General features: G+C 35.9%; 2 protein-coding genes across 2 annotated transcripts; both read right to left on the bottom strand.

Moving 5' to 3' along the window:
- Nucleotides 1–3,571: 3,571 nt before the first annotated feature.
- Nucleotides 3,572–7,636, bottom strand: LOC106167533 (mucin-5B-like). Its single transcript, XM_087012777.1, has 8 exons — nt 7,548–7,636; nt 7,059–7,120; nt 6,268–6,344; nt 5,808–6,018; nt 5,531–5,607; nt 5,018–5,222; nt 4,673–4,779; nt 3,572–3,856 (listed from the first exon to the last, which is right to left on the bottom strand). The coding sequence occupies exons 2-8, from the start codon at nt 7,111–7,113 to the stop codon at nt 3,674–3,676; spliced, it is 915 nt and encodes a 304-aa protein (XP_086868903.1). The 5' UTR covers nt 7,114–7,120; nt 7,548–7,636; the 3' UTR covers nt 3,572–3,673.
- A 3,292-nt stretch (nt 7,637–10,928) lies between these two features.
- LOC106167557 (mucin-5AC) lies at nt 10,929–16,312 on the bottom strand. The gene is made up of 8 exons (XM_087012782.1): nt 16,156–16,312; nt 15,826–15,887; nt 15,061–15,137; nt 13,408–13,618; nt 13,146–13,222; nt 12,780–12,984; nt 12,422–12,528; nt 10,929–11,406 (listed from the first exon to the last, which is right to left on the bottom strand). The coding sequence occupies exons 2-8, from the start codon at nt 15,878–15,880 to the stop codon at nt 11,227–11,229; spliced, it is 912 nt and encodes a 303-aa protein (XP_086868908.1). The 5' UTR covers nt 15,881–15,887; nt 16,156–16,312; the 3' UTR covers nt 10,929–11,226.
- Between the last annotated feature and the right edge of the window lie 290 nt (nt 16,313–16,602).

Consider the following 16,602-nt stretch of genomic DNA (forward strand, 5'->3'; position numbering starts at 1 on the left):
AAAGCCACGAGTTTTCAGTGTTCAACTCAGAAACAGTCAAGGTCCCCAATTCATTAGAGAAACATACAGCGATGTTTTGCTGTTTACAGTGGGTTCCCCCGAGGTCGTCTGGTATTCTAACCAGCTAAAACCAGTTTGGTGTTCGCTAAGGGCCTTGAAAAATGCGTTTTGGTGGCAATTTACCCCTCATTCTGAACGGACTGGGTGGTTTTTGTTTAGTTGCAACAACATATCCCGACAGACAGTACGTCCTGTACCCTGGTGGTAAGATTTCAATACATTGGGTGTGGTCTCTCTGTAGGTGCATCAGTCTGGACATTACTCTATAAAACTGTGCGGACCGTTTCGTTTGGCGCAATTATCTGACTGGCAATGCCTGGCTTTTTCGAGCCATTCTGCCACAGATTAACAAATTTGCGGAGCAGTGCATAGCTCATTTTACACCTTGCAAAACTGACCACTTGCATGCCAAATTTCAAATTCTTCTATGCAGTAGTTACCGACATATGGATACTTTTTTGGAAGAACCATGCTTTGCCAAAGCCAAGCTTTGACCTGCCCAAAGGAGCACTACCCAATTAAATCACTGCATATTACATAATGCAGCAGCGCAACAAACCTGGAATTCAGTGAATTGGAAGTGACACACCTGACTACACACTTCTCCATTCACATATCTTATATGAGATCTGAGTTTTTTGAAAAAAGGATGCATTTTTACTTAGGCATACATTCGAAACTGAAATATTCCATATTAAATGTCAAGTCTGTATTTTTATTTAAGTCTATTGGACACATTTTACGATTTGTTCAATTATTTGTGGATAATTTTGATGTTGAAATTATGTAATTAAATAGCAGTTATACCTTGCTGATTAAATTGCTTTTATTTTCCGTTTTCTCTGCATTCGTGTATTTGTTTCATTGTGTATTTGTTTCTCTGACAATATGGCTTTGAAAATTTTTAAATAACATACAGCGATATATAATTGAGGTTTTCGGCATTTAACCTATGATTTTCGCAAAATGATAAAATAAATAAACGTAGCGTCAAAAAATCTTAAATTGCTTTTATCATCACATTTTTTTTTTTTTTTTTTTGGTTTCGTAGGTGTGAAATACCTGGTATATGAAAGCCTTAGCAACTGGTATAAAATATTGCCAACAACTGCAATTTATGTTGTTTTTTTTTCTAAAATATTATAATTTGTGACCTTGATATTTAGAAGGCTTACATAACAAATTATGAAAAAGAATTTGCCCAAATAGACCACCATCCTACGCCTATTTTATTACAGTCGCTTGCAACCTTCCTGCGACATATTTTCGAACTCCTGCGATCGGTAAAAGACCTGTTTGCGACCAAGATACTAAAGACCGTCAATCGACCATGAAGTTACAGCTGCAACCTTCTGGCGACCTGCTGCCGACTACTTGCGATTGGTAAAAAACTTGTAAGCGACCAGTCGACTAAATACGGTCAATCGACCGTGCAGTTGCAAATGGTATGCTACTGGTTATAGCAACCTACTGACAACCAAGAAGAGACCGATAGGCAACCTTTAGGATACCGATAATTTTCATCTTTAGTCGCACTGGTTGTCGGTGCAGAAAAAATGGCCTTCGTGTGTCACCGATCGCAGGCGACCTGTTAGCAACCTAATGCGACCACTTTAAAACCTATGGCAACCTCCTTGCGACTGAGGTTGCAAAGAGGTTGCCAAAAGGTTGCAAGCGCATTGTGACCCAGGCTTTATAGATACACTTCTTCCTTCCAGATGCCAGCTGAGTGATCACACCAATACTATGCACAATGCTTGCTCGGCACACAAAAATGTACACAAAATTAACCAGAGAAATATATGTTAATTGTTAGTTAATCAATGTGTAGCCCTGGTAGAGGATATATCTGCACAAACATGTACTGTAACTGTAACATACACGTTCATTAAACTACGCATCGACAGTATAACTCAAGTATGATGTAAAAGGACATTGATGGACACTCAAAATAAAACACATTTTGTTTGCGCTAATTTCAGTTAAATCTCATCTTTAATGCACTGTATTTTTCATTGTCTGAAACACATACACTTTTATTATTTGGTCTTCAATGACCAACGCAATCTCTACATCTGAAAACCATTGAACATACTATATGTCCTCACGCGAGGATTACTGAAGGGTAACTCTTTTTTTGGACACAACTAGCTTAATTATGTATTATGAAACTATCTTAAGAAGTCATTTGTGAATCTGTTCTACATGGAACCCAGCAACGGGAAGAGAACGTGCCTCCTTAGTGTTTCATGAATATAGTGTGACTACAGCAGCTACTTAAAATTAAAATTATAAGTTTACATTGCCACACTTACGTGCCTGCAGCAAACCATATATTTATTTCAGTATGAAAGACCAATTCAGATATCGTTATTCTAAATATTTCCTTGCTGTACCAGTCAGAACAAGGAATTTTCATATCGCAGGCATACAAGTTTAGTAAAGTATTTTTTATTTACAATATAATTGCCTTAGTATAATAGCAAGCATGATGTAGCATGCTGGTGTCCATGGTTTATGTAATCAAGCGCACTGCATTAGGGCGACACTTATTTTGATAGGGGTTTATAGGGGTGTATTGTATGCATTTTGAATAAGATAGAGAGAGAGTTAATTAGTACACATACAGTACAGCACGCGACAACTGTTTTACCTAAAGGCCCTGATTATTGACCGCACTGTGAATAGGAATTTATTTAAACTGTAGTAGTTGAGAAAATTTCCATTGAACACTGCACAACACAACGGCCTAGTAACATGTTTTGCAATTCTAGATATAGCTTACGAGAGATAGTAAACCATATATCATTATGGGTAATGTTTTTAGCTGCAGAATGTACTGGCTTTTTCAAAAGTTAAAACTGACATTTAACTCATAATTATGCATCTATTGGTTTAATAATAAGCTGTTCATTTTTCTCTGATTGTTATTGTGTGTACTTGTTTTAAACCATTATGCTGTAAAGATATATTAACTAGATTCTATTTTTTAAATAAACATCGTTTTGATTATAAACCTCAAATTATAACCACATGCCTGGTTATATTAAAATCGTCTATACATGTTAAATTTTTCAACTAATCTTTTTAACGCCTTTTTCTACGATTCAATGGGATGATATCATTTTATTATAGTACTGCTATGTAATTTAAAGTGGTCGCATCCAGAAATACCTCTACAGGTATATAAATAATGAAAATAATTTGGTGCCAAAAATACAATTTATGTTTGCGTTAAGTATATCAGGGTATATCATATAATATTTTAAAAGAAAAATAGTGATTGAACTTCTTCTCTCGAAACGTTTAGATGGATTTATTTCAAAGAAAGGTAGAATTATACAACCTTAATATCTAACATGGTGTGTCATCACCTCTTGCATAACATATCATTCCTAATCGCCCGTACTGTGTCTAAAATTTTGCTGATAAATAAGGAAAAACTCAAGTTAAAAATATGTTACAAAGGTACATTCAGTGAAACAGGTCAATTAGCATTTCTCAGATATACTTGTTTTTGTTTTGTTTTGTATATGCCATTTAACATGCTGTATGTGTCCCTTCTAGTTCTTTGTCCCCCTGATGTTGAATGGATACATGAGAGTGAGAAAAGTTACGGACACAGAAAACGAACTTCGTAATCGTAGCAATTCTGTCCAGGCGGCTGGTCGCTGTTGACGCAGGCAAACCCTTCAGAGGGCGTGCACTTCACTCTGATCCTCTGGCCCGTCTGATCCCATGGTTTTTTTGTTACTCTGACGCGACACTGGATATCAATGGGTTCTTTGTTGGAACACTTGGAAGAAGAAATATGGCGCTTTTGTTACCATATGTCATATTATTGTTACAGACATGACCAGATGGCACGGTATTTTAGAAATTGTATGCAGTCTCAACCCCAAAGTTGTTAATGAAAAGTAAACAAAGGTTAAAGTGGCGTTTTCAGGACATGGGAACACAGTGAATGTTTCTTTTTTCTATCACGTTTGACAATCTGTCTTTTCTGTCGATACCATCGTGGAATTCTATTTCATCAGACATGTTAATTTTTCTTTGTTATATTGATATTTGTACTAATGCACGATTCCTGCAATGAAGCAGTGCAGGAATGCCAGCTTGCCTGTGAGATGACGAGGATATTTTATAAACTGTTCCGAGTTTATAAATTACTCTTTACTCGATTTGAGCACTATTGTAATGAATCAATTGCATATATTAGTAAATATTTTGATTGTTCTTATGGTCAGTGACAATTTCAAGCAAGTAAATTTGATAGAGTTATTGTATTATAAAATATGACAAAAAAATTCCACATCTTGTAATCGAGTAATCTGGCCTTTTTTAAGAATCAAAAACAAGAGGTTGGCATGAAGTCTACTTTTGATCCTTGTTATCGATAGCCAAAGGTAAAGAACACACGAATTTAGATATCAAAAAGGTGCCAATCCAGGAGATATGCTCTCCCTAAATTTGTCAAAATTTCACCTTTTTTTTAATGTCCAAATAAATACCGAATATCTATTTGAATTTTAAAACTACCACAATATAGTGTAAATTGTGCTCTATTTAAACCAGTTTTTCAAGATTTCAAGTTAAGAAATTTAATTCCTACCGGGTTATGTCCCGTTGTCCCCACGTGTTCATAGTCTCCATTGCCGCTTGGGTTATCTCTGTCTAACCAGGAAGTCCACATTGCGCAAGAGCATGAGCTACAGGTACCTGGAAGGTATAATTAGAAGTCATATATAAAGAGGTGAAATAAGCTCTGGGATACGCAGTTTACTGTAACTTAATTAGTGCATAGGCCATCGTAGCACATGGGACACACAAATTGTTTGGTACGAAGTAGCAAATGAGCCAGTACTAGATCTTAGTCTCAGTGGAACAGCAAAAGATGGAGTGGTTCTATTTGGTGCATTTACTCTGTCCACATTCGACAGTTCGTAAGGCGACTTACATATGCTTGGGCATTTGAACTGCACTTGGTAGTCCTTGCAGTACTTCCCGTTGACTGAAGTAGTACAGACCAAGCCATTCTCCCAGCTACAGTCATAGTTGGTATTGTACTTGTCTCCTGTTGCGTAATAATGGAGGTAGCTTACTCTATCGCGGCAGTGAGCGCACATCGGGCGACCACCATTGCAAAGATTGATACCATCATTCTGAAAAAACGAGAAATAATCTAAAAATAGCTATTGCCTCCAAAAAGGAAAAGGTATACAAAGAGGTTTGGACGACACTGTTACATAAAAATACTCTACAAATGTTTGATTTCCAGACCAATGTACCCCCAATTAACCCTTGAGCTGTGTAAAAATACCGACAAGCAATACATGTATAGTTGGCCCCTGCAAATTTTTCTACTTATTAAATTTATTGAGTATCGACATTGTGTGAATAGACTATACATGAATACAAAAATGTTAAGATGCAGGCGGCAGCAGCATTAATGACACTTGGGTAACCTTACCCTAAAAGCCGCCACGTTCTCCCAGTCGCCGGTGCCACTAGGGTTATCCCTATCTAAATAGCTTGTCCATGTTCCAGCTGAATAATAGAATAGAGAAAATCAAAATATATAACATCCAGATAACCAATACATGCCGCCATTCCAGGCATAAAAATGACATTTTAAAAAGAATAGTGACGTGGTACCTGTAGTTTATGACGCCCTCGTTAAACAATACGTATTTGATATTTTCATTGTAGTGCAAATCTACTTATCAAACAGTCCTTTTAGCACTTACACGTAGTTGGGCACAAGTATCTTATCTCATAGTCATTGCAGGATAAGTCGGGTTGCTGGGAGTTGACACACGCCAGACCTTTGGTGGGTAGACAGTGAATCGATAATTTATCTGGAGCTGTCCCATACCAGCGCGTGAACGTATAAACTGATCCCCTCACGCGACACTCTGCCCCGATGGGTTTACATCCGCCACAGACGTAACCTAGTTTCTAAATAAATAACACATAATGTATTCAAGTATGTACTTTTCCACAAACTTAACCTCTCTCTCTCTCTCTCTCTCTCTCTCTCTGTCTTATTATTTCTTGTCACAAATATTTCTAAATTTAAATTTTCTCTTTTGTTTATTGATTTGCTTATTGTGGAGGAGTCCCCACCGAGTGCTCGTCGAGTTATGTCCATGTAATAGTCTTTCATCTATTCAACTAACCAGCTGAAATTAGCAGTATTTTTGTCACCTTTTGTTCATACAGAGTCTCATAATCCCCGTTACCACTAGGGTTGTCTCGATCATACCAAGTTGTCCAATAGTGACCTGTAAGGATATATATTCTATAATTAACACAAGTAGTATAATACTGAATAGCATTATTCAGATTAAAGTAATTATGCTCTGAAATAATGCATTGAAAGAGCATTCTTTGTGCACTGAAAAATTTGGCAACATTTTTGACAATAAATCTATCTGGTCCAAAAATTATACATGTTATACAAAACATTGTGCCATTTTTCAAGATAACTATATGACGTGTTTCGTTATATTTTATTTTGTCTACAAATGCGGCTTTGCTATAGGGGTAGCATTATCGCTGCACATATTTTACTAATGGCCTTATATTAAGACAAAAAAAACTTGCACATTCCAGTAAAGTCACCCAGTCAACGCTAAATATACATGTTCAGATCTCGGCATCTTTCCTAAATCAGCAAGACGTATCATATTCAAAACCATTGATATTTATCCACACTCGTACCACAGATACGGACAGGTGAATTTCACTAGTGACAGTAAATATTGGAAGTTCAGAACTCCAAGGCGTAAAATTGCCTCAAAGTTTTTGTTCAGATAATATTACGGTAATAAATCTTAAATTGTTGAGATTTTCGAAAAAAAATGGATATAATGGTCTAACGCGCATTCTACGACTTATAGCAATAATACTACACTTGTTGTCCATAAACACATGGCATGAAATTATGAAGTTATATATGTACATGAACGGGATAGAAATAATGCGAACCGTCTTACCTTGTATAGAATTTAAAGCCAGCAAACAAGAAAAGACAAATAGCACCGAATTCATGTTGTACCTGAAAAATGTCGCAATATTGATGCTGAACGATAATTTTATTATGGTAGATACGTATACTTGTAGATATTATTATTATCATTATTATTATTATTATTATTATTATTATTATTATTAACCAATACATAACCAAACTTCTTTTTCACTTGTAATTCAGGGTTTACGAAACACCAGTGTATGTTAGCATCATGAGCGAAACATTTTATTTCATCTCATTAATTTTTGGCATTTTTTCCATTATAATCGTGATCATATTTATTTTGAGAACTTTTATGTTCAAAAAGAGAACAATAATTTTGTCGAAATGTTTATCTTCCACTTGCAATAATCGAAATGAAATATAATTCATGAATAATGTTTTAATAAATACCAATGTCTGTTAATTACCGAAATGTAACGTAAATTGTTAAAGCTGTCCACTATCTCACCTCTATGGCGCACTCACGCCGAGATTCCAATGAAAGATGAGTTAGGTCTTTGTCTAACAGCGTCTTCTGGCGAATTATCTAAGAAAACGCCAATTTATATACGTACACGGTACGTAAGAGATAACTGGATGTAAAACACTCCCTACCAGCTGAAAAACAAGTCGGGCTAATTTAAATTAAAAAGTCGTGATTTTATTTATCAGTGTCTAGACCCATTAGTCGGAGCATGATAATTTTAATTTATAATATCCTTTCCTTGACAAACGTTAAACTGTGTAAATGTCTATGCAAAATACCAAATAGCACGCCATACCCTGGACTTCAGTCGCTTAATGACAGAAAAACATATTCTAATCCATGTTTTGTTGGTTGTGGGTGTTTTTCAACACTGTGTCCAGGCTAAAAATCAGGTCTATCAATCAAATGACCAATGTTCGTAATTCATTAGCATGTAAATGTCTTTGCCAATTACATTCTACCGTTTTATTTACAGTTGTTTGTAGTATTTTGAATAAACATTCAGAAAAAAATCATCAAAAAGTCTGTTGCTATTTGCAAACAAACACATTTTATATATAGAGATAAATTAACTATTTCTAATCAATCGCAATCTTTGAACTTTTGAATAGTGTGCGAGAATTGGCGGGAACACTGGAGATCATAAGTTGCGGCTGTATATATATATGATCAAGTCAAGTGGGAATTTATTTGCAAACCACTTTGCAAACACTTATTAGGAACAAGCTCTCTTGAGTTAAGGAAATGTGATTGACTCGTCGAGATGCGAGGTTTGTCAGTAGATACCAGCTGAATGTTGCAGGGATACCTAAGAAAAAAGATTACCTTCCTCTCAAACGAAACCCAGGGTGCAGCGCTAATAGTATACTTTGACATTTGTGTGTTCTTTAAGGACGTAAGAAGAAAACCAATCAATATTGCGGGTATTGAATATACGCTAGCTCACAACAAACTCCAAACCGAAGGTTTATTACCCATGATTTCGAAATTGCTTCTTTTTTATTAATGGTTACTCCTGCACTGGCACATATTAATACTGGTGATCTACAGACTATATTTGTATATCCTTACTTTATAAAGGCGGTAATGCTTACCAAGGTAGTGGATAGAAACATTGAAAAAATAGCGATAGCGATAAAGATATCTAGGTTTATCTAGTATTTTGAAAATATACCAACATGTTTTCTTCTGTTGCTACAAGAAACCCAGCAACTTGAAAAAAAAACGCGCATCCATAATGTTTCACTGACATTAACAACTACTTGAAATTAGATTAACGACGTAACTTTATGTAACATACCATTAAGGTGTTTAATGCCTTGGGCTTGATTCATAATTAAACGCATTAACACAGCTGCACCAGTTGGACTTTTAACTGTTTTCAAATCCGTTGCGTTGTCATGTGCTGTGATATATTTCTTATTTATTAATCACACATCCTTTCAGACATCTTCCATCTCGCCAGACGGTGCTGTCAATGCACCATGTGACAAGGAACATTCCCAGCTGACCATGCAGTAAATCTGTTTTGCTTCGATTATTTCACCGCACAAATTGTTTAAGATAAGTCTCAACAAATCTTTGCGAAAACTTAATAGCATATTTTTAACATATAAGTAGTGATCATGCCATTTCTATGCACAATGCTTGCTGGGCACACACAAATGTACACAATACTAACCAGAGAAATATATGTGAATGGCAAATTAATCAATGTGTAGACCTGGTAGAGGGTATATCTGAACAAACATGCACTGTAAGGCTGTATTCCCAGAGCTTTTAGATCGATCTATCCCCGCGGGGAGTCTCATCAGATTACTGTCAGATAATCCGGCTAAAATGTTCGTCCCGCCTACTACAAGCTGTAAGGGGGTAATTAACTTTCGTGTCCGCCTGGCTGACAGCTATTTAGCGTTAACCCCCAGGGAGTTAGGTCGATCTAAATCAGATCGATTTAATCTCTGGAAATGGGGTCTAACTGTAAGATATCCGTTCATTGAACTACGTATCGACAATATAACTCAAGTATAAAGTAGAAGGACATTGATAGGACACCCAAAATAAAATACATAGTTTGTGCTTATTACAGTTAAATCTCATCTTTAATGCACTCTCTCATTGTCTGGAACACATATATCACTTTTATTATTTGGTCCTCCAATGACCAACGCAATCTCCAGATCTGAACATCATTGAACATACATTGTGGGGCATACTCACGCGAGGATTACTGAAGGATAACTCTATTAAGGACACAATTAGCTTAATTACGTATTACGAAACTGTCTCAACAAGTCATTTCTGAATCTGTACTACACGGAACCCAGCAACGCGAGAAGAAGGAACATTCATAGTGTTACGTAAACATAGTGTGACTTAAACAACTACTTGACGTTCATATGAACAGTTTTCATTGACACTTACGTGTCTGCACCATACCATACTGGTATTTTAGTACGAAAGACCAATTCAAACATCGTATATGCTAAATATTTCCTTGCTGTAAGGAAGTATGACATTGCAGGCAAACATGTATTGTAAGGTATTTTTATCCTAATATAATTGCCTTATTATCATAGCATATATAATATATTATATTTTAGTAGCATGCTGGCGTGCAACGGTGCCCATGGTTTATTGCATGCTTATTTTCTGTATAACGCCACGCATTGCATTAGCTGTGACACTTGGCAGGGGTTCAGAAAAGACGACAAATAGCTATAAGTGATAGCTGTGCTCTATGATTATCAATAAACTGGAATGTTTCTACATTTGACTGGGAACACATTAAAGGCAACTTTTTAATAACGAGACAATGATAACATTTTCACTTCTCCCATCTTTGCAATGAATAGGAAAGGTGTACGAAAATAGCTAATGACCCTGATCATAGACCGTACTAGCTGTGAAAAAAGGAACGAGCAATGATAAACTGTGGTAGTTGAGACGACGTCCATTGCACACTGCACATTCCTAATAATCATTTTGTAATTTTTGAGTCAAGCTCAAGAGAGATCGTAAACCATATATTACTATCGATAAAGATTTTAACCGCAATATGGACTGACTTTTAACTGGCATTAAATTCTGAATTCTAATAATAATAAGCTTTCTATTTTGTTCTACTTATCAGTGTGTGTACATTATTTTCTACAGTCCACTGAATATTGGATTATATTATTATAACATTATATATCATTTCATTAATGTTCAGGCAGCTTACTTTAAGTGGTTATATACATACACATTTCGATAGAAATGATGGAAATGCTTTGGTGCCAATATTGCATTTGGTGTTTGCATTAGGTACGTGTGCATGGTAACATTTTATTGAAAAATAGTGATACAACAAAAATCTTCAATTCGTTCAGATGGATTTATTTCATAGAAAGGTACAATGATACTACTCTAACATCTAACATGGTATAACATCCTTTTGGGTAACAGAAGATTTCTAATTGCCTGTTGTCACCTCATCTCAAAGTTTGGTGAAAGGCAGTACAATACTAAAAAGTATGTTAAAAGGTACATTTAATATAAGGTCACAGATATACTATTTTGAAGTAGTCTTGTATTTTGAAGTAGTCTTTTATGCAATTCAACATGATCACTATGTCACTTCGTCCTTGTCTCCCTGATCCTGAGGGGGGGAGGGGGCAAATTATGGACACAGAAAACGGACTTCGTAATCGTAGCAATATCCACTCCGCTGTTCGCTGTTGACACAGGCGAACCCTTCAGAGGGCGTGCACTTCACTCTGATCACTTGACCCGCCTGATCCCATGGCTGATTGGTTCCTCTGACGCGGCACTGGATATCAATTGGTTCATGACCGGAGCACTTAAAAAAAGGAAAGAAGACGCCTTTGTTACCATATGTCATATTTGTCACAATCATGACAAGGAAGTCGCGGTCTTTTGGAAACTGTACGCACAACCACGCACAAAGTTTAAAAATCATTAATTTTAATTTTAAAAAAGTAAAACGTAACTGAAAGCAGAATTGTTTATTCTTTCTTTAGTTCTTTTTTATGTCATTGTGAATTTCTATTTCACTAGACACAGTGTGTTTATTTGTCTTATTTTCATAGCTGTAATAAAGTAGGACTCCTGAAATGAACAAGGAAATGAATTAACGTAGGACAAGCTGGAAATTGTAAGGACTGGTCCAAGTTTACAAGTAAATACTTAATCCTCGATTTTCACAATATTGTAATAAAAGGTGTACATATATATGTTTTGATAGTCTTCGTGGCCAATGACAATTTCAAATAGGATAATATGATGCAGCTGATTTATTAAAATATGACGGAAATTTCACACCTTTTCAAACATATAAACTGCCCTTCTTTGAGGAACAAATGCACATTGTTGGTATAAAATCCCCGCCCACTTGGTCCTTTCTGACAATGCCATAGCCAAAGGTATAAACAATTTATACGACAAATTTGTAGCTAAAAAGCATCATTCCGGGAGCTATACTCCCCCAAAGTCAGTCAAAATTTTATCTTTTTCAGATGTAAAAATGGACACTGAATACTTAATTAAAATTTTAATACTACCATATATAAGCTGAATTGCGCTCTATTCAAACCATTTTTACATGTACATTATTTTACGTTTTGGAAGGCCATTGTTTTTGCCAACTCTTTGCTCTATTGTATGGAGGATGTAAGTGATATCATTTAATTTGATGTTGCTACCATCCCCCATCTTGTAACTTGTATTATATTCCATTTCGTCATTTTAATAAACGACAATATCATTCATATTAACTTACCATAACATTAATATAACAAAAAAAAAACGTTAAGGTAACGTTATCAAACGTTTTGTGATTGCGTGGTAATACTTACCGGATTATGTCCCGTTGTCCCCACGTGTTCCCAGTCCCCATTACCGCCTGGGTTATCTCTGTCCAACCAGGAAGTCCACGTTGCGCATGAGCACGAGCTACAAGTGCCTGGGAGATATAAATTTAAGTTATGCATAGAGAGGTGCAATAAGCACTGGGATACGCAATTTACTGTTACTTTGCCCAAGGCTACATGATTAGACCACAGTAGCACCTAGAACACACACATTGCTTGGGGTGAAGAGAAGGAGAAAATGAACTAGTATTAGATCTCAGTCTCATTGGACCAACGAATGGTGGAGTGGTTGTATGTGGTGCATTTGTTCTGTCCACATTCGACAGTTTGTAATGCGACTTACATATGGTTGGGCATTTGAACTGCACTTGGTAGTCCTTGCAGTACTTCCCGTTGACTTCTGTAGTACAAATCAATCCATTCTCCCAGCTACAGTCATGGTTGGTATTGTACGTGTCTCCTGTTGCGTAATAATGGAGGTAGCTTACTCTATCGCGGCAATGCGCGCACATCGGGCGACCACCACTGCAAAGGTTGACGCCATCATCCTGAAAAAAACAGATCTCAGTGAAAACAAAATCTAAGTTGTATATAATAACATAAAGACTTCACGACCGAAGTATGCACAAAGATCAAACAGAAATTCAAATAAACAGATTAAGTGCCATATCAGACACATGATCTACACATGGACATCACGTATCCTTACCCTAAAAGCCGCCACGTTTTCGAAGTCTCCATCGCCACCTGGGTTATCCCTATCTAAATAGCTTGTCCATGTTCCAGCTAAACAGAAGATTAAACAGAAGAAGGGATTCATTATGAAGATATTTTATGCCCAGTTAACCACACCACCATTTTAGAAATAGAAAGGAGATTATGCAAGTAACGAGGCGGTAGATAAACTGCACTTTTTAGATATTTTTAGTGTAGTGCATACCTTCAAATTTAACAGTTCCTATAGCACTTACACGTTGTTGGGCACAAGTATCTTATCTCATAGTCATTGCAGTACCCGTCAGCCTGCTGGGAGTTGACACACGCTAGACCTTTGGTGGGTAAACAGTGAATCGCTAAGGTATCTGGAGCAGTTCCAGACCAGCGCGTGAACGTACTGGTTGATCCCTTCACGCGACACTCTGCCCCAATGGGTTTACATCCGCCACAGACGTAACCTAGTTTCTTAATAATAAAAACAGATGGTGTATTTATGGAATATTTCATAAACTTCATAAACGTCTCACCCAGCAGGCATAGTTGCGTTGGATCAACGTTGAAAACAGGTTGATACGTTGAATTGCCGTTGATCTACCTAAATTCAAAGTAAAATCAACGTTGATCCAGCCACGTCGAAACACCGTCATAATGTGACGCTGACTCAACGTTGTATTTTGGTCAATGACACAACCTTGCAGTTATGGATTGTAATTTAAAATATTAATTGTTGAAAACGTGATACTTTGTTTATCAATACTGTAACTAAATTTATCAATATAATAACAAAAGGGTTTTAAAGTAAAAGTGACAGTTGTTTTGTGTCTTTAGTTAACTAGCGAATTTTTCTTAACTTGTTATTCAGAAATACATTCCAATAAACTGAATTCCTTGCAAGGTCAGCTAACACTAGGATGAATAAGTTGCTGTAAATGTGATGGAGTTAACAGTTCTTGGTAACCTGTTATAGATAGACAGGTTAAGGTGACTGTGACTTTGTTATATATATATATATATATATATATATATATATATATATATATATATATATATATATATATATATATATGGTTGTAGTTATCTTCTTATATATATATATATATATATATATATATATATATATATATATATATATATATATATCTTAACCTTGGAAATTTTACCTTAAAAGCCATACATTTATACCCTACATATATTTAGCCATCAAACATGTCCTACTGCTAAACACATCCAGACTAATTTCCTGCTGGGTGGGGTTGATATAACATTGTTTTCTGACGTTGATACAACGTTGTTATCTGAGGTTGACACAACTTTCAAATCCGACGTTTATCCAATGTCTTCTCAACGTTATGGTTCAACGTTGTTTCAACGTTAAAACAACATAATTTGCCCGCTGGGTCAATTTCACAGTAAGCCAGACAAAAATTACCCCTCCCCTTTTCTCGTTTTGATAATTTTTGTTAAACATATTTTCAGTTTTAAAATTTCTCATATATTTATTGATTGAACCCCCTTCTAGTTTCCCCCATATATACTAGCAAAAAAAACCATTTTATATCTATATATTTTAATGGCCGCCAAAACCATAACATTGTGCCAATTGCAATACGAAATAACCTGACCCCTGTCCAGATCGGAAAGCCGTGACATGATATGTCAACATGGAATTCAGTCCCCCAAACGCGGCTCTCAGTTTTCTGTGTCCACTGGCATTGATTGTGTACAACTGATTTCTGCAAGACTTTTGTCCTAATTTGTGTTCAGCATATCAGTACTCTATTGCGCACGGAGGACTGAAATGGTCTTATGTAACTGAGAACAGTAACCATACTAACATGTGCATATTTGGGCATTTTGAAGCACTGTGGTGAGTATATCTATAACAGCTTAAAATCAGTTTTCCTCACCTTTTGATCATACAAAGTTTCATAATCCCCATTACCACCGGGGTTGTCTCGATCATACCAGGTGGTCCAATAGTGACCTGGAGAGAGAAATACCTTATAATTAACACAAGTAAGATAATTCTGAAAAACACTTCTCAGATTGAAATTATCGAATATAGAGCATTCTTTGCAAACTTAACAATGTTGCACCATTTTATAGTATTATTTTATTTCGTTGGTCTACAAATGCAGTTTTGGGGTAGGGGTAGCACTATCATGTATAACTACCGGCCTTTTAATAAACCAAAAACCTTCTACATTTCCATTAAGTCACCCAATCTGAGGTAAACATACACATAAGCATACATGTAGGAACTTCATACATGTATATTTTTTCTTTGAATTTCAATATTTGGCCTAAATCAGCAAGACAAATCATATTCACACCCATGCACAATGTTACGTGCTGTACATCGGTTCTAAAATTCTAAGTTTCCTATCTGTACTGCAGATACGAGCCGGTGAATTAAACTAGTTATTACGAGTTCAGAACTTCAAGGCAAAAAATCCTCCCAAAGTTTTTGTTTAGAGAATATCACCATAATAAATCCTTTATTGCTGATATTTCCAAGAAAATTGTTTAGTTACATAATGGTCTAACGCGCATTATTAGCCATTTCGCAACAATTTTAAATTGTCACACGTGTTGACAATCAACACATGGCATGAAATTATAAATGTATGTATACGGAGATGTACAGATATATACAAAGCGAACCGTCTTACCTTGTATAGAATTCAAAGTCAGCAAACAAGAAAGCACAAACAGCGCCAAATTCATGTTATACCTGAAAAGTGTAGCAATATTCAGGCTGAAAGGCAATTTAATATGTCAGTCTTTGATATATAAACATGCCATTTTATCATCATATAATTGTTTTGTGAATTTTCCGATTCAAATCGTAAAATAATATGCTTTGGAAATGTTTATCCTTCATTGCAATAACTAAGATAAAGCCATGAAAAATAATTACTAAGTTATAAAAAATGATAAAAGAAATACCAATGACTGTTAATTTTCAAAATGTAAATTGGTAAAGCTGTCCACTTTCTCACCTCTATGGCACACCCACGTCGAGATTCCAATGAAAGATGAGCTTGGTCTTGGTCTAACAGCGTCCTCTGACGAATTATCTCAGATAACGCCAATTTATATACGTACACGGGTACGTGCAAGTAGTAACTAGGTGTAAAACCCTCCATAGTAACTGAAAAACAATTCGGGTCAATTTGAATTAAAAAGACGTCATTTTATTTATTAGGGTCTAGACCTATTCATCAGAATGTAATTAATTTTAATTCATAAGATCCTTTCTTTGACAAACATTAAATTGTGTAAAACTCATGCTAAAGAACAAATGACACGTCATACCCTGGATTTCAGCCGCCTAAAGAGGCAAAATCATCTTCTAACCCACATCTCGTTAGTTGTCGGTCTTTTTCGACCCTATGGTCAGGCCAGAAAATCAGGTCAGTCAATCCAATGGTCAATGCTCGTAATTC

The sequence above is a fragment of the Lingula anatina genome, chromosome 5 (assembly GCF_051362555.1).
Source record: "Lingula anatina isolate TDL-2025a chromosome 5, LinAna3.0, whole genome shotgun sequence".
Classification (NCBI taxonomy): domain Eukaryota; kingdom Metazoa; phylum Brachiopoda; class Lingulata; order Lingulida; family Lingulidae; genus Lingula; species Lingula anatina.